Source organism: Myzus persicae, unplaced genomic scaffold (assembly GCF_001856785.1).
Source record: "Myzus persicae strain clone G006 unplaced genomic scaffold, MPER_G0061.0, whole genome shotgun sequence".
Classification (NCBI taxonomy): Eukaryota; Metazoa; Arthropoda; class Insecta; order Hemiptera; family Aphididae; genus Myzus; species Myzus persicae.
The window spans coordinates 116,706-143,309 of record NW_019103949.1 but is presented as its reverse complement, the minus strand read 5'-3'; the positions used below and the strand labels follow the sequence as shown (position 1 = coordinate 143,309).

The 26,604-nt window shown below is 27.7% G+C and overlaps 1 protein-coding gene across 2 annotated transcripts in view; it reads left to right on the top strand.

Annotated features, from left to right (window-relative positions):
- Positions 1-26,604, top strand: part of LOC111036789 (GTPase-activating Rap/Ran-GAP domain-like protein 3) — a 121,018-nt gene that overhangs the window by 3,543 nt on the left and 90,871 nt on the right. For both annotated transcript variants that reach the window (XM_022318975.1, XM_022318976.1), the window contains exons 2-3: positions 9,954-10,554; positions 16,837-16,906. In XM_022318975.1, coding sequence (XP_022174667.1) covers positions 10,292-10,554; positions 16,837-16,906 — 333 coding nt within the window. In that variant the 5' untranslated portion in view covers positions 9,954-10,291. The remainder of the gene's footprint in view (positions 1-9,953; positions 10,555-16,836; positions 16,907-26,604) is intronic.

Sequence of the window (26,604 nt, the reverse complement as noted above, 5' to 3'; positions counted from 1 at the left end):
ATGCTTTTAGAAAAATACATTGCACCAATCTAGACATTTTAAAAGATAAAATAAAATGACTCAATTAATCTTATAATAACATAGCCAAAATTTTTCTGTAACGAATTAATTCTATATAATACTATTATATTACTTTTGTAGTTACTATGCATATTATATTATTATGTACAGTATTATTTAATTAAATTAGAGTAAAACAAAAATTGTTCATGTATCATTAAGTGTATAATCTCCTCCGTGTGTATGGTATAAATAATTTTCAAACATAACGCATGTTCTCATTCAATTGCCTATTTTTTAGTAGTAAAATATAATACTGTACGAGATAAAATGTATATACATATAATATATGTCTTCTTTATTAAAACATGAGTAAAAGTTTATATGCATTTTAAATTATAATATCGCAAACAAGACTAGTTTTCAATACTGGGTTTATTTTTTTTACAACCTCGATACTTGTATTTTATTAGTGTCCCCTATCCTTAACGTCCTTGTGTGTATCATAATATCTGCGTGTGTGACAGTCAGCACACCGCTTGTTATTCAAAAAGTATAATATTATCACGAACAACTGTCAATACCCCAGTTTAAATTCGTATATTACAGTACATTAATGTATACCTATTAAAATACATCCTATATTACGTATATAATATGTTTAATAATATTTTAATTGTCGATGGGGAATTACTATTTTGTTGTTCTATTTTAATGGTGTGTGTGTATGTGTCGTGGTGTCGTGTGTACCAATCTAAAAAGTGATTACGCTCATGTGTAATAACGAAAAGGTCGTAATGTATTTGTTTTAAGAACGCATTAGTTCGTTTATTTTTGTCATACAAATATTCTACACTGCAGGTGAGGAAATATAATTTGTTCAAATAATTTTTTATTGTATGAGTACTAAAAAGTACTCAAAGAGATTGCTAAAATTAAATACTCATACTATTAAATTAAGATGAATTTACGGTACACCTAAATTTACTTGATTTCTGAGTACTCAAAACCAATAATAAATAAAATAATCCTTTATTCAAACAAATTTATCCCGTTTAAATCAATACTATCAATTATTTCTGTTTTTTCATTTCTAAGAATGTAATCATTTTTATAAATGATAATAAATAGATCTGTTTAATGTAAAACTTTCAGTGATATTAAATTATTTAACAATGATTAATATTATGTATAAAACATAATGACCCTTTTAAACATTTGTTTGTTTCGTCATGTATTACGAGTTATAATATTATATTATTATGATGGGCGATACATAATTAATATTGAATATACATTTATATATATAAATAAATATTATAATTAAGAAATATATTTAAAATTTGGAAATCTAAATCTAAAGTATATATATCTAATATTCAAACAACTTGGTTAAACATTTCATTCATAATATTATACAGTTTTTATTTAACATTATTATAAATTTATAAATTACTTACTATAAAATTTGATTTTAAATTAACTCATTGGTTATTACTATGGTCGGATTTATATTCTCTTAAAATCCTTAAAATATGATGTTTTTGTCACATAAAATAGGCAATATATTCTCTTAATATTCTTTTAAAATACCAGTTATACGATGTTTAATGTCCTTAAATATGCAAAATATTATTTTAATATTAAAAAAAAATTCAGTTTAAATTTATTTTTTTATTATATTTAATCAAATTAGTTTTCCAATAACAATTAATAACTATATATTATTCAACGGATAGTCGAGATAGCTAACGAAATAACCGATGTGCTATCGCAATCAATAATACCTGGAGATTAATTTTTTTTAAACCCAGAAATAAATCATTTAGAGAACAATGTATTCGTCTAAGTGCTGATATACTTGAAATATGTTCATTATATATGCCTTATATTATCAAAATATTCTCAAATATTCTCTAACCCTTAAAATATGCTTTTTTATGCAAAAAAAATTTTCATGTGAATTCTGTGTTTCATTATTCATAAAGATTTCTCACTCCCGTTTAACTGCATAGACTAGAAACAAATGTGTAAAATCATAAAAATCTGACCCCTCTTTATTACTTTAGATCCTGAACGGGTAATGATGTGTTTTATTTTTTTATTTTTGTGTCCGAAGAAGTCACTTTTCTAGTGGAATAAATGCTCCAATCATCAATTTTGAAGGAGGTTTAAGGTAGAAAATTTGATACGGTTTGTACTTTCATGGGTTAAAAATAGAAATATCTAAGTAGAAACTTTTTCAAATAATTGTGAAAAACAAAATAAAATACAATAATTTATTAAAATATGTTAAAAATTAAAATTTTTATATTAGGTATAACTAACATAATTGTTCGATAAACGTTAGATCATCTTCGCTTTTTTTAACTTTTAGGTATGATGGTTTATCGTTTAATTCTAATTTAACACGTACATTACAGAAACCTACCTACTGAATGACGAGGTACCTATATCTACAATTGAAACTTACTGTACATCAGTAGTGCAACCTACTTGACGAAATTCGTTTATGGTTTTTTTATAGATTTTTGTCTTGTAAATTAGTGCATCCCGATATTAAATTCATTATGACTCTGCATATCGATCATCAAATTTCACACGAGTTAATACAATTTAGCATACAATAGTTGAAATTAAACTTTTTTCCAATCAATAAAATTGTAATTTGTTATTAAATACACGAGTTAAGCTAATTTATTGTTTGATTTGATGTGTAATACTCAAATAAATAAAAGCAAAAAAAAAACGATGAAATATTGTATAATATAAAACAAAGTGTTATAATATTACACAGATGAGTAATTTATTTTACACACTTGTTCTTTTTAAACTTTGATTTACATTTATGTAAAAAAAAACAATACAATACGGTATTCAAATTACTAGGGACGGATTCTTCTGGTAGTTCCATGTTTTTTTTTTTTTATTAATCGTTCAATAAATAGGAGAGTAAAATAAAAATTATACTTGGAATATATAAATAATGTATAAAAGCGAAGTTATTGTATTTTGCATATTTTTGAATATAGTAAGCTAAATATTAATTATTACATATTTATTTATTTTACTTATTTTTGTTATTGATTTAAACACAAGTTTGATAATATGTGCCCTTAGTTTTTTTTTAAATTGTTTTTATGTTATATTATTATATTGTTTATTTCGGATAACGTCAAACAATTTAGCTATTTTTATAAATTATAATATTTTATAATTTTTTTCTGAATTTGGACTGCACTCCATCCAACGTTTTGGTGTGTTGTACGATGCTCTATTATTACATGTGTCTTTGTTAAAAGAGTATAATACAAAGTGAGTAACAACAAGTTATTACAGCATTATTTTTAATATAAATTCTATAGTTCACTCATCGCATTTATTATTTATCGACGGAATGCCATCTGAAGGTCCGAGCACACTTAGATGTTTCAAAATAATTCATTTTTCGTTCTTTCGTCTAGTTTATATCCAACCACTACCATTCCACCAAATCAAATGGAAATATCGTAGGTATATAGGTACTATACTATTGTTATACTGTATCATTGGGTGTGTGTGTGTGTGTTTATATATATATTATATAATATGATATCGGAAATTCCAAGAATTCCTTATGCACCTCCTTCGGGGGTAATAATTGTCTCCGGTGTATGCGGCGGGAGGATTTGAAGCACCTTTTGCGTGCCACAGTGGTATACGAACACACAAATTAGAGTTGCTCCTCGACACACAATCCACCCGCGCACTCCTTTAATAGACCTCCAGTCCTCTATTAAAATGCCCGTCCTACACACCACTACCACGGTTACCCGACACATGACAAATGGGGTCCTTCCCGAGAGATATACCTATATAACCGCGTTTCGCAGATTATTTCGGCTCGGCTGGCAGCAACACTTGTTCGCGGTCGCACGCAGCGTGTAACAGTAAACACGCACCTATATAATGATAGTAATAATAAGAAGAATAATACTTCTACTTCTACGTACAGTCCATTCCATCCATTCTCTCAGCCCACCTCGCTATTCCATCATATATTATATCGGCAGCGAGTTTTAACAATAATTTCGTATAGGTATTATAACAGCTGTAGGTCTCAGAAAAACCCAAATACCACCCCTTCGATACATTTGGCTATACAGTAGGATTTGGTCAATTCCAAGTTGAAAGGACCAGACAAAATTTCGAAAAAAGTTTGAGTTAATCAAGTTTGGCTGTAATAATAATATACACTTGCGATTTTCATTCCTAGCCCTGTTGACTGTTTCAGTTCCAGTTTCAAGCGGAATATAATGCTAGATATTCTTTTTATTGAGTTTGGGTAAAAGGGGTAGCTTTGCAAAGCTATATCATAACTAATCTTATGATTTATCTCTTTAAGACGAATTCCAAAAAAAACATTAAATCTCCATTATCTTTATAACATTTACATTAAATTTTAAAGTTTAAGAATTTTTCACACAATCTGCAGAGTAATTACAAATTAGTAGCTAATTATAATTTTAATATCAACACAATATAAATACAATTCAATGAGAAATAACAATGTTTAGTAACAACCTATTAATCTAATAGTGATTACAAAAATAAATCTCGAAACCACTCTATTGTTACTTTTTATACAACAATCCGCCAGAATACGTACCTATATATTTTTCATTACGATTTTGGTACGAATGCAATAGTATTTATCACATTCAATTCAATAGCTTTACGTGTGGCTACCGTTCATATGGGTTTTTCGAGCACGTAAAAGTGTTTGCCACGCCTAAAACTCTGCAGGTTGCGACGATGTACATAGATACAGGTTTTTTCAACGTAAGTTTCGCATTTTCTCAATTAATTTTCGTGTTTTTTCTTCATTCTGAGTACTTCCATTCAACTTGTATTAAAAGTCTCTGAAATTCGGTTACCTATTTTATAGAGTGGACTTTTACTTTTTTTTTTTAGTTTTGCTGAGATTCATACTATAAATATTAAGTATAGTATCTTGTGTGTATGGGAGAGAGAAAGAGAGAAAGATATCACCTAATAATAGAGATAATATTTGTTGGTTCTTTCAATGACCTCAATTTTATAGAAGTATCATTGTAATTCGAACAACTTATAACAATTTAAAGTTTTGATAAGAGAGGTGGGATGAAAGGAAATCTTAGTTACATTACTCCATTCGTCTTAACTATTTAAACGCATAATAGGTATTTGTAAATAAAATAAAATACTCGATACATATCAATACATCACATAAATATTTTCAGTACGAAAAATATTCTACTAAGACATATCTATGATTAAATTTTCAATAATACTGTGAGTTAAAAGGGTAAAAGTTCACCACGCAACGATGAAAATATGATGTCGCCATGTTCAAATATTTCAAATCATGCATAACAATAATAATATGATATACAAAAACCCTTATATTCGAAAATTTGATAGAAAAAATTCCACAGCATTCGCGAATTCTCCGACAGCCCGTTTAACCGGTGATTTTTCGATTTTACTCTGTCGTATACAACTAGTCCCTAAGCACCGTCGTTGGATTCGCATGTGCACGTATGATGCTCACCGCATATTTCTATACCTCACACGTTGTAGTGTTCAGTCGGCGTCGGCACGTCGGACGCAGATAAAAAGCGGCTCGCGTATATTTTAGACGTAAGTAAAATGATTTACTCCGTGGCTGGCAGATTGGTCTTATTTTCCATTCCATTTTTTTCTCTCTCGTTTTCCCTGCGTTTTTTCATCCTTTTTCGTTCAACGAGGAAATATATCGAACGCTCGCAATCTCCCGACGTTACCGCGTCTTTCATCATATATATATATATATGTATTATATACACATTCTATACATATATATACATCATATCCCAATATATATATATATTATAATATATCGTCAGTTTGATCGAAAAATGCCCTCTAATCAATCCGCTCACGTTTCTAAACCACCGTATGTGTATAATAATACGTCGCCGTCGTCGAGAAATATTTTTTCATAATAATATGAACGGTATAAGAGCTACACAATTTATCCGCTTTTTAATAACATCATCAAACTTTCGGTCTTATAATCATATACAACCACACTATATTACACCGTGGCCGAATCGTGTTTGGTTAGGTAACAATTATTGCGTTCGACTCCACTTTAATTATCGAGGGCAGATTGTAATGCTTAATCCATACTCGATGCCGTGACAGATGTGTTAAGTGTTAATTACAGAATTTCGCGTTATGTTTGACTTCGTATAGACTATTCGAAACACTTGAATAACTCCTCGATCATAATATGTTTTTAATTATTGTGCATTTTCTCTATGAAATGGCTAGTTATTTTGTCATGTATAAATTTGTTATGATTACAATATTGTCATAAACATGGAAACACTTTTTACAAGTGCACTATATATTATATATGATGTATTATTACATAGTAGTATCTATACATAAATACAAAAATGATAATAATTTTAATTTATTTGTTATGAAAAAATTCAATTTGTTTAATCGAGATATTATCATATTTGCATTAGTAGGTAGTAAATTCATATCTTTCCATATTCATGAACTTGTATTAAAATGTTGGAAAATTTATATTTGAAATTCATATTAGAATTTTGTATTAACTAGCTGCTTTATAGTTAGTTTTAAAAATTATTTAGGTATATTTTATTTTTAAATGATACATTATACTATTATTATAGTGTTTTGTACCACAACTAATTTCATGAAAAAATAAAATAATTAATTTCAATAGTAACCAGTGAAGAACTGTACATAATATTTTATATGGATCTAAAACTTATTTGTCAGTGTTTTTGTCATACTATAGACAAATTATTAATATGAAAGTTAAGTATTCAATAATATGTAGTTATATTACATTAGATAACAATAACAGATATATTAATTTGCCCATACACCAAATATATATATATATACTATTTATACTATTTACTACTCATATAGTCATATTATATGAAACAGTGAAACCTAATCATTAATCTACATCCTGAATTCAGAAATGACGAAACTGTGGATACTTATTCCTAATTATATTAATTTCTTTAATACCTACATAACATTTTAAAATACAATACCTACATCAAATTACTGGTTTTTTAAACGAACCTTTGTAAATACATTTTGAAATTGGTATGAAATTTATTTTGTAGGCGTGCCTACCAATCATCCTGACATTTATTGCTTCGTTTTATTTAAGTTAATTTTAAAAAAAATCAATTACCGGTTTTTACTCGTCAAAAGACAAAAAATAGGGTGTTGGGGATAAATATAGTAATAATAATAATTAACAAAACAATGTACAGAGTTAATTATTCTACGGACCAGTAAGGAGGGGAGCGAAGCTCGTTTGCTGAAATAATGGTCCGGTAGAGCAGATAACAGTAACACAGAATTCTCTCATTAATTCCAGGAATAAGTTTTAAAAAAAACGTATTCATATTATATTATATGACATATTAAACGTATTAGGAGGATAATACACATATGATAAAAATACAGTGTGTCTAGAAACTAAATAGTTTAAAAACTCTCGACTCTTATATTTTGAAGATCACACATGACCGCAACATGCAAAGATTAATTTAAGTAACTGTTTATTTAATGCATGTACACCACGCATTTAAATATAAATGGTTATTGTTATCTTTTAATTTTAATCCCAGGTCTTAAAAGATAAGGTTGGATTCTTATTCTGCCTCTAATTGGTAACACGGTTGCAAGAAGAAGGATATTTCAGTTTTTAATATTTTAATGATTAACACCACAAGACTGAAGTTAAAGAGTCGTGTCCTGTGGGAAATAACTAGTGCACGAGTTGTGACTTGGAGAAAAGTGGATTTATAAAAATAGTTTCATTTAGGTAAATTGTTATTAATTATAAATAAGATATGATGAAACAATAAATATTCTTGAGTAAAATATATGAGTATATTTATTTTAATAAACAAATTTATCGGCACACAATTTTGTGTTAATTAATTTCATTCATGAATCAGTACTTAACTGAATACAATGTCAATGTGCAGATGGTAAACATAACATCAACAATACCATTTAATACAATTAACATAACAACTGAAGATTTAGCTGACTGCTTATATCAATAAATTAGCAAGTAAATTAAGTAGGTAGGTAGAATTAAAAAGTTTGGGTGACATCAATTAGTTAATTATTCGACCCTTTCTTCTAAAACAATGTTTTTTTAAAAATATTTACATACGTTTATCATACGTTTATCATAACTATATTTGAACCCTTTCTCTGATTTAAATATCAGGTTAGTCGACACATGTGGTATACGGCCATAGAGCAAAGATTCATGATACGTCGATTCGGGAAGGTAATAGACTACCTAATTATGGTATAAAAAAATGTTTTTTGACTATTTGCATTGTTGTGTCAGGTTTGTATTTCTAAACTCAAAACAACATTTTCTGTCCATTCGTAAAATGAGTTTCCACTTCTCTTATATTATTAAACCGCTAATTTTTGTATCCAAATATATGCAATGTATTAACTTGAACAATTTTGCACCAATAACTAAGCGAAAAATTAGTTGTTAAAGTAGGTTTGGTTAAAACGAAAAATGAAAAGTACAAATTGATGCACTCAGCCAAAAATGTATCAAAAATTGAATTTCAACAATTTGTTTATTTGTATTCCTAAATGTAAAGGTAGTATAATAATAAGTTATTTTTGAATATCACTATAAGAGTGATGCGATATAGTTTTTACGAGTTAATCTCTATGTACTTATTTCATTATTTATATTTTCTAAGTAATATCTACTATTATTTTATCACAATATTACCTTCGAATATTTGTAGAATCTAGTCATAGAGGTTAGCCAGTGTAATGGTTCAGAATTTAAACAGTAATGGCGATTGAATGGTCAGACCTAACCGTTTGACCACTGTAACCACATAACGTTGACAAATTTAATATTTTTAAATTTTACGTCAACAAATTTTAACAATTGGGTATATTTAGAAGATAACCTCATCGTCTAACCAATTAAAAAACTGTGATTAAAACACAACTTTTTAAATTATATAAGACACGATAGAGTGTCAGGGCACCTTCAAAACCATTGATGAACAACTTTGGTTAACTTGATAATTATATTATTACTGGTATTATTATTGCAATTACCAAACGGGAGTGCGATGTTGATGAAGTGTGGGTGATAACGATATTATTATTTATTACAATATCTTGTTAATAAATTATATTTATTTAATAATATTCAGATTTTTCCGAGATTGTGGTTGCTCGTAGTTGTGGGGTGGGCGATGAGTGGAGACACAGGCGTGCATTAACACACACACACACACACACACACACACACACACACACACACACACACACACACACGAACATATTATCTTTATGTCAAATAATAATATATAGGTGGTACCTATACGATAAACCTACCAATCTTGGGTAACATTGCGAATAAAGTGTATGGAACTCTTTTCTCAAAAGTATTCTAAATAAGGGAATAACGATTAATAATACTTTTTAAAAGCATTTTATTCCCGCATTTTATTTACAATAATAACTATTTTTGTTGTTTTCTAATAATGTATACAATATTTTTAATCGATTATCAAAAACTTTAAATTATATGCGATATTTAAAATTATTAAATTATATTATAATATTATATTGGTGCTAGTTACAAATTTTCTCAGAGAAAAGTTGAAGGTCGATATTTAAAATTGGTTTAATACCTAGAACGAAAACAAAAATGTATTTTAAAAGCATTCCAAATACTTTAAGAGTAAATCTATCGAATGAGTATTCGAGTGTTTATTAAAAATATACTTTTTAAACATATTTTACCCAAGTTTACTACCTATAACCACATCACAAGTACCTACTAATAACTTATTGTAATACGTTATATGATATAATCGCAGTGTCGTGTGTATTTTGGAACACGAAAACGGTCGTTGGTCAGTTTGGCGAGCTTTAGCTTGGAAAACACGAACGAACAAAAGTCTAAAACCGCGGGGAACCCGTGACAACCCTCCCCCCGCCCGTGACGTCCAACCGAAGAGCCGCGCGCCGGAACACCCGTCGTACTGTCGTCGTTGTCGTTGTCGTTGTCGTTGTCGTTGTCGTTGTTGTCGTCGCTGTCGTTGTCGCCGTTTCCAACACGGACTCGCGAACGTGGCGGCGACGGTCGTCCGTCGGTGGCGGCGGCGGCGCCGACGGTTCGGCCGGCGACGCCGAACGGACGTCGTCGGCGACCACCATGAAGCTGGTGTCGCGTCTCCGGGGCGTGGACAACAGGGACGGCCAACAGCAGCAGCCGCCGCCACCGCCGTCCACGTTGCCGGGTGGCCGGCGGCTGAGCGTGGCCGCTGCCCCGCCACGCGCCGCGTCCGCCACTGGCATCACGGCGGCCAGGGACCGGTCCAGGTCGCTGTGCGTCGAACGGCTGGGCCTGGCCACGCTCCTGCACCCGGCCGCCTTACCGGTCAGAGAACTCAACAGGAGGCGGGCCTCGTCCGCGCTGTGAGTATTTACATTTTACTAAAGTTGTTATACCGCGTTTTTCGCGCACGAAACCATGTACCCGCGGTCGTTGGGTACTTGAGATGTGCGCTCAAAATTCAGAGGAAATAAGCGCGATGTGTACAATGACAATATTGATTCGAGACCCTGGACTTTGCAGAATATTTTATTGACTTTATTGTTATTATTTTTATTAGTATTATTATTATGACTTACGTTAGCTGGTTCGATTTTTTGAAAATGCTCACAAAAAAAAAAAAATTAATCCAGATATTTTTAGGTCATTTGGACAAATGCAATATTAAAATATGAATAGTATATTGCTTTTTATCGAAACGCCCTTCACCGTAGTATATACTATAGAGACTGTAGGAAACAGAACAAAAAGATTACATTTTTTTTTTTGGGGGGGGGGGTGAAAAATATTAAGATATCGCTATTTTTAGATATTTTTCTAGATATTTGTATTACGTTTTCAAAGATTTTCATCAAAGCAGCCCCAATTTAATTACCCACACATTAAGTTTGGGGCGAAAAAATCACTCTTCAAAGTTTAAAGTTGTTATTGCAACACTAGGTACCTGTATTTTATATATTAATAGTGTTATCAGTTTATTCATCAATGAGAATCGTCATAAATTACATGCAATATTATTTATTTATTTTCGTTATCATTCTTGATTCTATGGTAGGTATTTTCCAAAAACGCACACTAAAGATGAATATTACTCTGCTAGTACCTACCAAACAATTTATCAAAAAAAGTTAACCGTTTATCGACTTTAAATAGACTTTGTAATTTAGAGTCGTTAAAATTTTAAGTTTTAAATAGGTTTTACAAATGTTAAAAAATCTTTTTTTTAATAAAGTGAGATAAGATGTGATTTATTAATCGGTAAATGACTCCTTAAGTATTATCTGTAAACAAACTTTAATTTTAGTTTCAAATATTACAACTCAACTAAGGTGTCTGTAGCAAACAATTTTAACTTTGAAATTAGCTAACCATTCAAGGTGAAAATTTTAAATGATTTTATTAATTATTTACTATTTATATTAAAATAAAAACATATTATTAGAAACATGATATTTGACACTTATCTCTTCTGTTTATATGTAGGTGTATTACAGTGCTTAATATTTGTAAGACACTTTTTTAAAAATAATGAGTCCTCATTATTTGAATTCTGAACCTATATAACAATGATCCAAATTAATATCGTTAAAACATTTTTAAGCTAGGTATTATTTAATGTTTAGAGAAACTACTGTGAAATTCAATAAATTACATTTTTATTAAACATCCCTATAGATTATAGATACTTAAATACATTTTTCGATTTAAAGTGATTTTTTGCCGTGTTTTACATTTAATTTCATAAAAATTACGTTTAAAATACTCTTGATAATATATGTATGTAAAGTAATATTTAATAGCTTATGATGGTAATCAGTAATTAATGATTATGTTCTGATTTTAATACTTATACACAAAAAATATTCTAAGTTTCGACTTTTAAGTAATTAAAAATATTTAAGACCATATTATAAGGTATATATATTATATATATTATCTTTAAAAATGAATAGCAAAATAATAGAAATTATATTTTGAATTTTATTATTCATGTTGCATTCCACTAATAAATGAGCTATTCAGAATAAGTATAAGTATGATTAATATTGTATAGGTATTTTAAGTTAAAATTAATTATAATGTTAATCGTAAGATTGTACTGATAAGAATTTTGTTTACATTTTTTATTCTAGTATGTATACTAAATGTGAAGAGATATTATGGTAGTTCACTAAAAATATTCTCTAGATGTTTAAATAATAGCGATGTATTATACTTCAATTTGTTTTAACTATGCTTGTAACGTAGAATATTATTGTCAAATTAATTAATTTTACATTTTAATCTCATGTGAAAGCCTATGTGGAACAGCCGCAGTCCCAGAAATTATTTTATTTAGATCTAAAATAATATATAGGACTACACAATACTATAATAGTTTTATCTTAAACGAATCTTTAAGTTGTAAGTTGTACCAAATGTCCATTACTGTCATAGTGGACATAACATGCACATTGAAATAATTGGACGAATGACAAGTTGGCTGGAAATATTTTTAATTATTAGGTACTATTATTATTTTCTTGCAAGTCGTAGCTTGGGACTACTTACCAGATTCATGATAAATCCATAAAACCATTTTCAATTCCCACTGTGTATCACTACATCAGGTTATCATACTTTTGTCTTCTCAAAGTGGTTTTTGGATCGTAAAAAAAAATTTTGTACGCCATCATAAAAAGAAAAATTATGCCCCATAGTACACTTTAATACAATGGCGTTATGGATCGTATCTGCGATATTGATTTATACTGAATATTTGGCATCATGTCATCAAATGTTTCAAAACTTTAAATTAATATATTTTATATTTCCATTCTTACGTTTGGTGAGACAAATGTAGAAACACAAAAAGAATTTCAAAAAAATATCGACTACTTAAAACTACTAAATAAAGCATTTTGTGCATATTATATAATATGATGTTATCTTAAATTTATAATATTTTTTACGTTGAGCAATGTTAAGTGTATGTTCCCAATTCCTCCCAATTCCAAATTGTTTTATTCAATTATTTATCACATAATTTGCAAGAATTTAAACAACATATAATTTGTACGCATTTGGTTTAGGAGTAAATCAAAGATAAGCGTAAAGGTTGAGTTCAGTGACTTGTGACACAAATTAAATTTTTCAGTTTTTCCAACCCTCATACTGAGTACGTAATTACCATGTATTTGCACGTCTGGTACCACAGCTCTAACTTTAACTGTTGGCTTTTAAAAACATTTGTCCTAATTCACACATGTCAAACTAGCCCCATCCTGGAGCAAAATATTTAGATTTCTCATATTTTTCCTGTGTCATTATTCAGCACGTAAGCACATATTTGTACGACCAAACCCGTAATTTTCTCGTTCATTTACATTTTTTCGTTAAAGTGAGGTTAGAAACTTACAAAAAATTCGATTTTTCACAATTCTATTTTTCTTACTCACCTCATATTACACCTACCATTACCAAATATATACTATACTATATGAATTTATAATAGTAATCATTATATTTATTAATATTAGATACTTAGATATACTTTGCTCTTATAGATAAACTGCAATTTAAACTATAGGTACTTGTTGAAAATAAGTAAGCATTTTTTCTGCGTAATAATTTGCAATAATAATTATTGATCAACTTTGAATATCTATGAGTTACTTGCAAAGGGGGTTATAGAAACCTCCCCCTTCACAGTTATTTCAAGCATAATATTTTTTTCTAAATCAGAGCACCACCTTTAATTTTTTTTTAAATATCAATAATGTATAAGTATAATAGTTTAGAAAAATTCGATTGTATATTTTTAAACAAATTGTATTATGTTAACTTGCTTATAATATTGTTGAATAGTAAAACAGTTAGTAACTGTGAATACCAGTCGTTCTTAATTTGTTTAAAGACAACAACTCTTAAACAATAATAATAAATAAACAAACAAACAAACAAACAAACAAAATATAACAGTATTCAAGTAGGCCCGTGGCACATTTATTTCCACGAAATATTTATTTCACACACATGTTGATAATATAATGTGCAATTACCAGAAGACAAGTGTAAATTTGAAATGTGAATATGAATACGTAGTAGTATATTAAATATGATTGAGATTTTAAATATTAATAACAACATCATAGGTTATTCGTTGTAAAATAACAGTCATAGTAAACAATTCAAATTGTAAATACTTTGATAATTGGAATTTATAACAAATAGTATTTGATAAAATAAAAATGAATTACAATTCATAGCACGTGTAATATTTAGATTTGTCATTTTGCAAAACACATTTCCATTTCCATAATGTTTATTTTTAACAATATTTCCATCGTAAAATAGTGACATACTGAATCAACTATGCACACTAAATAATACTATAAGATAAAGCATTAGGCTTTTACATATTTTTCTTGAATCCCTCTAAATGCAAATATTATACTTGAGTCGTTAAGAATTTTATTGAGTATATAATGTTGAATATTTTACGGTATCAATTCAAGTGGAAAATTTGAATTTATTTATGCATTTTTGTTATAAAAATGCATACAAGCGTAAACTCTCATGTACTTGATATTTTCTTATGAATGCTCGATTTCATGTTTTGAAGCTTTGCAACATGTGCACTATCATGAGGATTTTAAAACCTTGTCAAATTTATGAGTGTGGTTAATTTTTTCACTCAAATGTTATGTAAAATATAAATAAAATGTTATTGTTTTGAACTCGATTTAAACATTGTTTGTATAAGTTTACATTGAATTGATATTTCTAAGGTCATAATATTATTTTTACTATAAGTTGCTTCATTAAGTAATATTTACTAATTTTGATCTTTGTTTATGAATTAAAAACTATATTTATAACATGGGAGTACGAGACACTTGCCTTGGTCAAAGGCTTAGTCCTAAAATTCAACATAGTTGAAATTATAGTTATTAGGTATTAAAAATGTAAGTCAAACATTTTTTTATTAAGATTCAACAGTTAGAGTTACTCAATCATTATTTTAATTTAAATTAACATATTATTTTAAACTAGAAATTTGTATTACTAAAACTTGACAATTATAACAAATATAGCCATATAGAGTAACAATTAATAAAAATCTCAATATTTTTAACTTAAAAATGTATCTTACGTTTAGGCGATTTTCATACAGAACATAAAAAAATAGCTTTTTAAATTAAATTAAATTGGTTTTTTTATTCTTACTTATATTATAAATGTATAAACTATATAAAATATTTTTATCTAATCGTATAGTTAGATATGTCCTAATATATTTAATACATTTAAATTTAACTATCTACCTACTGTTATAGAACCTAACCTAATTAATTCAATGTATTATGGAGGTTATTGATGTGAAATATTTTGGTTTTGTGTTATCAAAGGAAAATAATATAACGTAGGTATAGGTACAGTATACACGCAACACACTATACTTGTAGCCTTTTAGGTGCACAGAGAAGAAAATTCAACCCAAAAGCTTGCCAAAAACACTGTTTTTTAATGGCTTCTTGTTAAAGTTTAATGTTAGAAAGAACTTTTTCGATAAATTGTTTTACAACTGTTACTGTCTTATTTTCATTCTTTTTTAAAAGGAAATTATGCAAATAAGTAAAGAAGCAAAAATGGATGTTTTGTTTCACAGTAGGTAAATGTTTTAATTAAAAAAAGTAAAATGTTACAGCCTACCTGTTTTGTGAATTTAATTGAATCCCATAACTTTAAATGATATCAGTAATGTAGATTCATTATCAAATATTATTAATTGCAATATATCTGTATATCTTGTATCCGCGCTTGAATTTGTATATACATAGGTAGGTAATTTGTTACTAGTTTATTTTATAGTTTGATTATTGGATTATTTAGATCATCATGTATGACTCATCGTATTAAATTATTGTCATAAAAATGAGTGACTTTGTAATAAAGTGTCGTCTGTGTTCTTCATTTTTGTCTGATATGATTTAAATTCAAGTCATTACAAATATATTCTGACCAGGCCAGAATAAGGAGCAGTTACACTGATTCGTTAAAAGTTATAAAAGTACTGATTGTTGGTTAGAATAAGTATAGTTTATTTGTATTTATTTTCAAAACATTTATATGATATTACATTTATACAACATAGTTAATATTAGAACAATGTTGATACCAAATCTAACCCCTGTAAGCAAAAATAAATTATATTATATTTTTTCAATAGTGCATTGTATAAATATAATTTGATAAAAAAAAAACAGTACTTCTTATGCGACAGTCATACAAATTTAAATTCTATGGCAGGTTAGTTAATATAATAATACAATCTTTTCACGGACAACGGGTATCGAAACAAAAACAATTTTGTTGTAGTCTATAAGTAAATAAATAAATTCTATGTAACCGCTGATTTTCATAAGTTTAGCAATTTAAATTGTTTAAAATAAATATAATAGATAAAATGCAACTTACGAGCAGATTAATTTCATATAATTATGTTTCGTATAATATTTACCGTAGTACATAAACATGTTTTTTAAGCCTACTACTTAAACGAACATTTTTTTTTTTTTTGATTAAACAAAGTTACAAAGTACAAAATAAAAAAGCGGAAAAACAAAATATTTTAATTTAAAACAATAATTTATTTTTTTCAGATCGTCGTCTAATGATCTCATATCTCGACGTGGTGTGTTCAGCAGGCGGCATTATGGTTCTGTTGAATTGGTAAGTAAATTTACTTTTCGGTATTGGTATTAAGTAGAAGATTGAGATACTGGGAAAAAAAAATTTTAACTTAATAATATTGAATGGATCTATAAAAATTATTAACATTTAAGTGCTTTTGAAATCCAATTTAACAATGTGTACAAAGCACATTAGGAAAATATTTCAGAAAAGAAATATAAAAAAGAGAATTTGAAGAGAAATGATTAGATTCTTGATACGATTTTGTAGGTAAACATATGGTAGGTATTTTTGGTCGTCGGTATGTAGCATTGTTGTCGTCGACACTTTTTGTCTGAAATCTGAATTACCGATGAAAAAAAAAAGACTGGAGAGACGCGTATACAGCAACTACTACAAGCATCGTAGTTGATTTAATTCGTTCTGAAAAAAAGGCTTACGTTTGTGGCTACAATATATACGATATATATAAGCTTTATCAGAAACGTTTTAGTGTGACTGCTCAGAGATTTCCATTAGTCGTTTTATCCGTTTTCCTCTATAGCTTCCACCTCTCACACCAAAATTGTCATCTCCTCCACTTAAATCTTTTAAAGGGTAAAAATATTAAATATCCGTTTTATATCATAACCGTTTTGGTAGCCATTGGGTATGAGAGATTTTCTACAAACCCCTCTCGAGGCCACCACGCTATAGCTTATTCTCAGCCAACGCTGTAAACTCAACATGATTCACACTACATTTTTTTTATATATATAATATATTATATTATATTATACTCAATAATAAGGTAGGTACGTTTTATAACTTAATTCAATTAGCGAGAATATAATTTATTCGAGGAAATGACTATGATTGAAAAACTGTTGATTAAATCACGACATTAACAGTTTATGTCCTAATGCAGAGTTATCATGCATTTTTAACGGAGCAGTTGTACATTCTGAATATTATTATTCAAGTAAAAAATATAGTATAACTGTTTTATACTTAATTTTTACTTTAAGTGCAATGTGAATATTTACAACCCTTCTGCTTACTCCACTATAGAAATAACTATTGTAAAAATGAAAAAAAAAATGATTAAGTATTCTTATACTATTATTTTTTGAAGAATGAGTGTAACGCACGACCTGCTTGCATCATTTATTCGATTTGACAAACTAACAATTTAAAAACATTACAAATGAATCATACTTTTACAAACGTTTTATAAATTTTAAAAGTATTTTTAAATTTATCTATTAACTTTATAATTAGTATAAGATACATCTATTATATTTTAAGTTATCGTTATTTTTTTTCCTTTTAAAGAAGAAAAATGATCTCATTTTTAGTACTCAATAATTATAGAGAGTCGTATCTAGTATATAATAAAAAAACTTGATTACAACTTTTTTTTGGAGTACCTAAGTACCTAATAAACGAAACATAATTAATTATAATAATATCTCCACCCAGTATAAGTAATATGATTACCTAGATATTTAAAATACACTTTTGTAATTTGTTTGAAACAGTTCTTTATTACTATTATATATTATACGATTGTACTTAGTTTAGTAAGGATCTAAACATAAATATTAATATATATTGTTTTATGCACAAAACGTTTTTGAAAACATGTATTAATATAAAAGTATTTTCTAGAAATAAAACTTTGGGATTCTCTAACCCTCACTATTTTTATCATACTGATTTGGTAATTAATTATAAAACACATTTTTTCTCTCTGAATTATTTTCTGAAAAAAAGGGAATCAAAGGATAGTGTTTCATATTCATGAGCAATAAGAAATTGAACATTCTAGTATGGATTTTGAAACTTAATACATTCAATGAACTAACTGTAATTTGCCTGTATTGTCAATACATATTAAGATAAAAGAAGCACCAGCATTTTTTGTTAAGATCAACCTAGTCCAACCATCAAATGTAAAGGTACATTTCGATGCCGAAATTTTTTTTTTTTGGGTAATTCGTCACAATATAGACTATACCCAATAGCACAATTGTTATATGGTCTGTTGACCTGTGAAACGGGACCAACAAAATGTTGTATAACTGTATCTGTTTTGTGTCTATACTTTGATACACATCTGCGACTCATCCATTCGTTCTATATAAATAAGTAAGTGCTTAGGTACAAGTATCTGAGAACTTGATTCTACCTATGTTTTATTAGGAATTAATGTTCCGTTTGAGCCCCGTTTATTGATCCTAAAAAACCTTCACTATGGGCAAGAAAAATAAATTAAGCACGGGGCTTGCAATCGTTTTTCGCAGTATTTTGTAAGTAATTACTTATCATTTTCATCGTTCCAAGATCTAAAATCTAGGTCGTATTATTTGGGTGTGGTTGGTATTTTGGGTTGCCTATTGACAATCGCCCTGGGTGATACTTTTTCTTTCTTAGTATGAGCGGTAAGGCAGGACAACATAGTGACTTAGCTACACTAAACTTCGATGTCTACCCTACACAACCCATTTTCTTTCTTCAGTAAAATGTATCGTTGGCTTCGTTCTGACATAAACCGAACAGAACCAAACTACTACTGCAGCATTTTATATTGTGTACGTTTAATTGTCATGTTTCGTTGATGGCCGTTCAATAACACAATGCAGTTCTTTGGTGTTGGATGATGTTAATCGACCGTTACTCACTTACGCATATCGTTCAAATATATACAACGCATATTATAATATTATGTACAAAACAAATTGTCTTCTCCGTATAGGAAGAATATATTTTACATCCTATTTTTATCAATCCCGAGTATTAAAGATCCCGGGAAGTGAGTTAATAAATTGGTTTTAGAATAATAATGTCCGATATTTTTAGTTTTGAATTTTATGATTTTTCCTAATAGAAAATTTGATCAAAAAACCTCATGGCTAACTAAAAACCCAGTTTAGTAATTAGATGCTCGAAAAATGTAATTTTGGAATATCATAGTTGTTTTTGTTCGAAAAAAAATAGAAAAATTATCTGTAAACCTATTTTCAACAAAATTAGTTTTTAGTTACACCTATATTTCTAAAATAAATATTTGATAACTTATTTTCAAACAAAGTTTTAAAATTTTAAACTACCCATCCAATAAACACTGATAAGCAGAACTTTGTTCAGTATCATTTTATAAAATGTATTATAATATTCCCGTTATTGTGCTCTGATATCAGTTGTGAATCGAAATGAATGTTAAACATCCCATGCACTGTATGGTGTATTATATAATAATATAATTTAATATCATGTGCATATACATAAGATACCCTGCCGGAATTTTAAATGTTTAGTTTCCTATTTGTTTTTGCCACAAAAATTCAACTCACACTTTATAAACAGTGTGATATTGTCTTTTATTTTCGAGCGTGACTGCTGTTCGTCATTCTTCGACAGCAATTTCCTCTATCTTGTTAACATTTAACACACATGGTTTTGTCATATTAAACTATTTGATAACTGTGTTATACATGACAATAAAAAAAAATCAATAATGTTACTATAAATTTAAATTACATAATAACCAATTAACATCAGAACCCCAAACATGTTATTATTATTGTTATTATTATAAAGTAATTAATAAAATAGTTTATTTTTAAACGAGAAATAATATACTTTACAATACCATACCATTTATATACATATATATAATATTAAGACAATATTTGACATTTACTAAATAATATCATACGACGAAAATGTACAGGCAGTTCATACATTACTCTATCTCCAATATGAAGACTTATCATGGCATATTAACATCTCAAACTTAAAACTGCGTTTATATTTATAGATACTGTGTTTAATATGATATTAATAAAGTAATATACTGAATTTTTCAACAAAACTATAAAAACGGCTAAGTTCTATAAAAAAATATTATGTACCTAATAAGTAACTGAGTTTGTTATTAGTAAGAATAACTTGTGTACAATATTTTGTTATGTTACGAATGTGTCTTTTTTATTAGATTTAAGACTGTTGAGTTTTTTTCTTAGGCAATAAATTCATACTATTATAAAATTAGTACCTAGGTGCCTAACGTTACTTGTACTAAATGTAACTTTTATGCATTTTTTCTTAAAATTTCCGACAAAACTTGTGTTTTTATTAAGATTGGAGTGATTTAACATAACAATCCCTCAAACATTACAGAATGGGATTTACAAATTTGCATAAAAAAAACTTGTTTATACGTTCATGACGTTTATGGAAATGCAATCAGCAACTTAGAAAATCAAAAAAGTATGTAAAGTATTGTAAACATTTGAGAATATGTATATTTATATTTCCTAATATTTACAAATTTACTAAAGTTATTTTAGTTGTTATTTTTTTATGGTGCAATACAAGCGTTTAGTAAGGAATACAATATCTAAACTGTTAAAGTAAATAATTTTTTTTCTGCACTTTTATTTTGTCAGATATATTTAATTTAGAATAAACAGTGCTAAAATTAATTAGTGATTTAATAGTTTGATAAAGTGAGATAATATAATACATGGTTTCATTGTTAAAATATTATAAATTAATACATTCATAAACTTTTATGCTAAACTAATTAAAATAGTATACTAGGGTGTATGAATTATAATAATATATTAATTAATATTGTATTATTTAGGTACTTTATTAACTATGTGGATGAGACAAATAAATAAATGGCTCCAATTATATTTATGAACCTGAATAGAATTCCCAGGTTATTTATTATACGTTGTTAGATAGAACCATCAGTCACACGAAAACAACTCAACGAAAATGAATGTACTAATCCGACTCATGAATAATGCTTACAAATAAACCTATTAATACACAACTATATTTAAGAGCATCTGAACAAATACGTAAGGTACACCAGAACTACCAGAACTTTTGAAATCTCATTTTACAATTAATTTAATATTCACTTGTAATGATAACATATTATTTTGTAAAGTGATCGATGTCGTTATTTTATTTTCAAATTATTTCTACTTAAATTTCAAAGATTTGTATTATAATTCTCATATATTAGTAGTTACTGTAGCCATTATATACTTTAGGTAAAAAAATACATAGGTAGTTGTAGAACACAATAACCATCAAATATGAAATGAACAAAAAATCGATGAATATGCTATTACTTACAAATATAAAACTATAGTAATGCAAAAATAAAATTGTGCTTTATAGTATATCACTAAAGTGTGTTGAACTAAAAATAGTGCTCTTAAAATTACACATAATAATTATATTAAACTTTTAATTTGGAAAATTATAATTTTAAATAAAAATAGGCACAACAAAATGATTGAAAATTCTATTTCGATTTTCAAACAGTGCATTTAAGATTAATCAAAACCTTTCACACATTATTTTAGCTCTGCATATTATAATAGATTTTAATATAATTCAAACACAATAACATACGTAAAATAGGTGTTTGGAAAACAAATTTAGAACTTTTTGGACGATCATTACTTAAATAAATGTTGTTTTTATATTTTAAAATTTTCATTACGAGTATTTGTCTAAATTATGCTAAATGGCTTCGTTTAAAATTGTTCTAAGGATTCCATGACAATTGTTTTCAAGTATATATTTCAGATATACACATAAGATACTTACACGTAGACTGCAGTAGAGCTTTTCTAGGTTTGTGTGAAGTATTTGTTTGACATTTCCAATTTTCTTTTTATAATTATTATTGTTTTCGGATATTTAAACTGTTATAAATAAATGACAAATCGAAATCGTACTTTATTACATGGAATTTGGATTTAATGCGAGTACATAATGCTGTTTATAATGTTGTTTACATTGGAAACGCATAATTAATTATTAATTATTATAAACATTATTAATTTTACCCTTATGGTAATTTCATAGAAATCATATTGTTAATTATGCACTTATGAATATATATTATGTTATATGCATTGTATACTTAATAATAATTAGAAGATTTGTTAGAAATTGTATGTGCTTTGAATTTTTACCATTATAAAAATTATATTCAATATATCCCTACGTACTTTAACAATTTAATTCCATTTTGTCTAAACATCGAAGCAAAATATTACCATTTTTAACAGATAAATTATCTTATTTTTTTTTTAAACGACTTAGCAATGTACAATAATGTATCAAATGTATACGATGATAAACGATATACACACATACCTATATAACGAGATAATATTTTACCCAGACAATATTTCTAGAGTTAAAATATTGTCCATAACTATGATTACAGTTACAAATACAGTATAACTATGACTTATAGTTGTCACTGTTTTTTTTCTTCATTTGTATGTTAGTATCTCTAAAACGACACAGAAAATATGAGATATACCATATAAGTAAACGATGTTAAGTAATTTTAATTACTTTTTTGTTTTTTTAAGAAATGCATATTGTCTTAACTTGTAATTCGATGCCAGTCAGATTTAAAATGTACCTGATACTGGTACCATTTTACATTAATCATGTCCAACGTGTTTTTGAAATTGCAATGAATATATAAAAACAAAAACCATAGTAGACTTAAAAGATAGGAGTGGCAACGTTTGTGTTACTACTAGTGTTAGAAAAAAAGTTTTAAGAGTCGCTTACAAAGAACTTTACTCTTATATAAATATGATAGTATAACTTATCGAAAAATATGTATCATAATATGTGGTGACATATTATGAAAGCTCAACTTCGTATACTTAATTATATGGTGTTGACTTAAAAACTAGGTATTGACAAAATACGTACATTTACTCTCGGATGACACACGCATTTGTCTTGTCGTAATTTCAATGGTTTAGTTTCTCAAGTATTAGGTTGGTAAGCACAGAAGCTGAAACAGTGTGGAATTGTGTTTTGCGAAACGATTTTTCCATGGTACGTCGGAGAGTTAATGTGAAGAACTCAGGCTAGAAATTTCCACCCCTATCTCGTAACTTGGGTATATATTTTTTTGTGTATACCCTTGAAGACTTTGAAGATTGATGATTCGCTGGAACCGTAAATCTTTGGGACGCAGGACATAACCACACAGGGAGATACATATCTAAACGGTCGCAGGTTCCTGACGCTTATGTTTGCCACTTGTATATAGTGAAATTACGTATACCACTAAGAGGATCCAGTCGAGGGGTTTGGTTAAATTGTGTAGCGACTAAAACGTACTTCATATCGCACAATATTCGCCTTCATAATTAATCATTAGGTAATTAAAATATATATATAATATTATAAAAGAAATATTGGATACTCAAAGGTATTGTTAACTTTTAAGTTAAAAACCTTTAATTGTCTTTGTCAGCCTTGATATAAATAATCTTACTTTATAATGTAAATAATAGTAGCTTAAACGATAATTATATTTCTATCATTATGTTTAGTAGGTAATGTTTTTTATTAAAATTATAAAAATTATATAACACATTAAAGGTTAATCAAACTATTTTAATTTGATATGCAATATGATTTTAATTAATTAATATTAGTGTCATGAATTGAATAAATGTACAACAACTTTCACGACTTTGAAATTTTAAGCAAATTTAGGTTTCATTATAAGTGGTACATCAACATTTGTCCAAATAAATACATATAATAGTATACTTAATACCTTTCTATTTTTCTGCTGTACAACTAATAAAAAATAAGTAAATAATATTGAGTAACTATAGTACAAGCTACAAGTAATTAAAAAGTAAGTAGGTACCTATGAAATATTTATTTACCTGCAAAAAATTCTCTTAAACTTGTTTATATTAACGTATGACACCCCGCCACAATCAAATACGAATAACATAATAAATTTAATTATCACTGTGTACAACTATGAAATTATAATCAAAAAATACATCATGTTTCATGACGAAGTACTCTTCATTTTTTCTCTTCAGTTTCATGTCATTATTTTTATTATTTTATCAATGAAGCTTATTGTTCAGCTCTGTAACGGCTTAATAAAGAATTTTATTAAAAAATTATAAAATATATATAGATAATTTTAAAGTTAAAAGCAAATGCCAAATAACCTCCTCGGTATATGTTAATATTTTTACTGGACCACAGTATGTATATTCATACATTAATATTCAAACACAATAACGTCATTCATATTCATAATTTAATTTAAGTAATTTAACTATCTGTTTTCATTTCCATACGTGTGTGATTTTTTGGTAATACCACATAAACCTATGGTCGCTAAATTCCCCTGTTTCTTTTTATAAGCGAGACATGTTCTGGTACACACGCTTTTATTTCCATTAATTTACATACATAATCGTTCAAAATAAACAACAGGAAAAAATAAATATCATCTGCAACAAACAAATGCTATCATTATCAAACAGAATTTTTCAAATTTTAATTTCATTATGAGGCTATTATACTTTTCATTCACTTTTACCTCCTAAAATGTATTCATAAATACTGAATTAGTTGATTTCCATTAATTATTGTACCTATTTTATTTTTATTTCTATTTACCTGATATTTGTTTTTATAATTAGATGTATTATAAGGAATGTTTTCAAATAAAAAAATGTTATATAGATTTAATTTTAATAGCAATGCTCTTGTTTAAATTTTATAAATCAAAGAACACTTTTCTAAAAATGTCGATTAATAATGAATATCAATTGTGTGGGAGTTTTTCGAATTTAAATAAATAAAGTAGGATACCTCACCACTCTTTGCATTTAAATTTTCAATGATTATAAATAATAAAGCGCAAATTCAGGATTTGATTTTTGGATACGCAACATTTTCATTTATTTAAAAACTTTGAAAAAAAACATATTTATTTACAGTTACAAATGTTAACTTTTTAAGGTACATACAAAATACCATAAAATAAATTATACATTTCTAAAATATCATTGTTTTGAAAAAATAATAGAACAAATTCATCTGGATTATCTTGGTTTTAGGTAATAACTTATCCTTCCTCAACATTAAATTGTTAATTTATCAAGATAAAAATTGTCGTATTATGTTTGAAAATTATAAATATCAACACTTTTACAACACATTTTTTCAACACATTTCTTAAAAAATAATTAGAATCTAATAAATCACATCTCATTTTTTATTATTTTAAAAGATTAAAAATATTCTATGGTGACAAGTTATACATCACCTCTATGTAAACTCATAATATTATATATTTCATTACATCATACCCATCGTGTTAAAAAATAATGAAAATGCTACCGTGGTCATAAATTTGAATTTCAAAGTGACTTTACCTAATTATCGCATTCAATAAACGATCGATTACGGACAGATAATTGATCTGTTCAAAATGTAAAACGTAGTCATTTGAGAATTAGCCAGGATTCAACGCAATATGTTGATTGCGCCTACATTACGTTACACATAATATAATATGCAATCGTGAACGTCTTCTTACTTGTTGTAGGTATATTTCTGTAACCGATCACATGTTAATTAAAGTAGTATCTGTAGTCTGTATGTATAGACAACCGCAACTTATAATATCCATTATACATTAAGTGTATTTAATTATGTAGGTCATGATGATGGTGACGTGTTCACCGGAAGCGTGCACACGACACTGGTGTGCGTTTCTATATGGGTGTATATATAAACATCGTATTATTTTAGTGACAGGGATTTTATCTGACCGACAATTGATTATATTATAACATCGCAATAATATTACGATGTGCCGGAATATTTTCTGCATTCTGACGAATGTTCGAACGGGGGTGGGG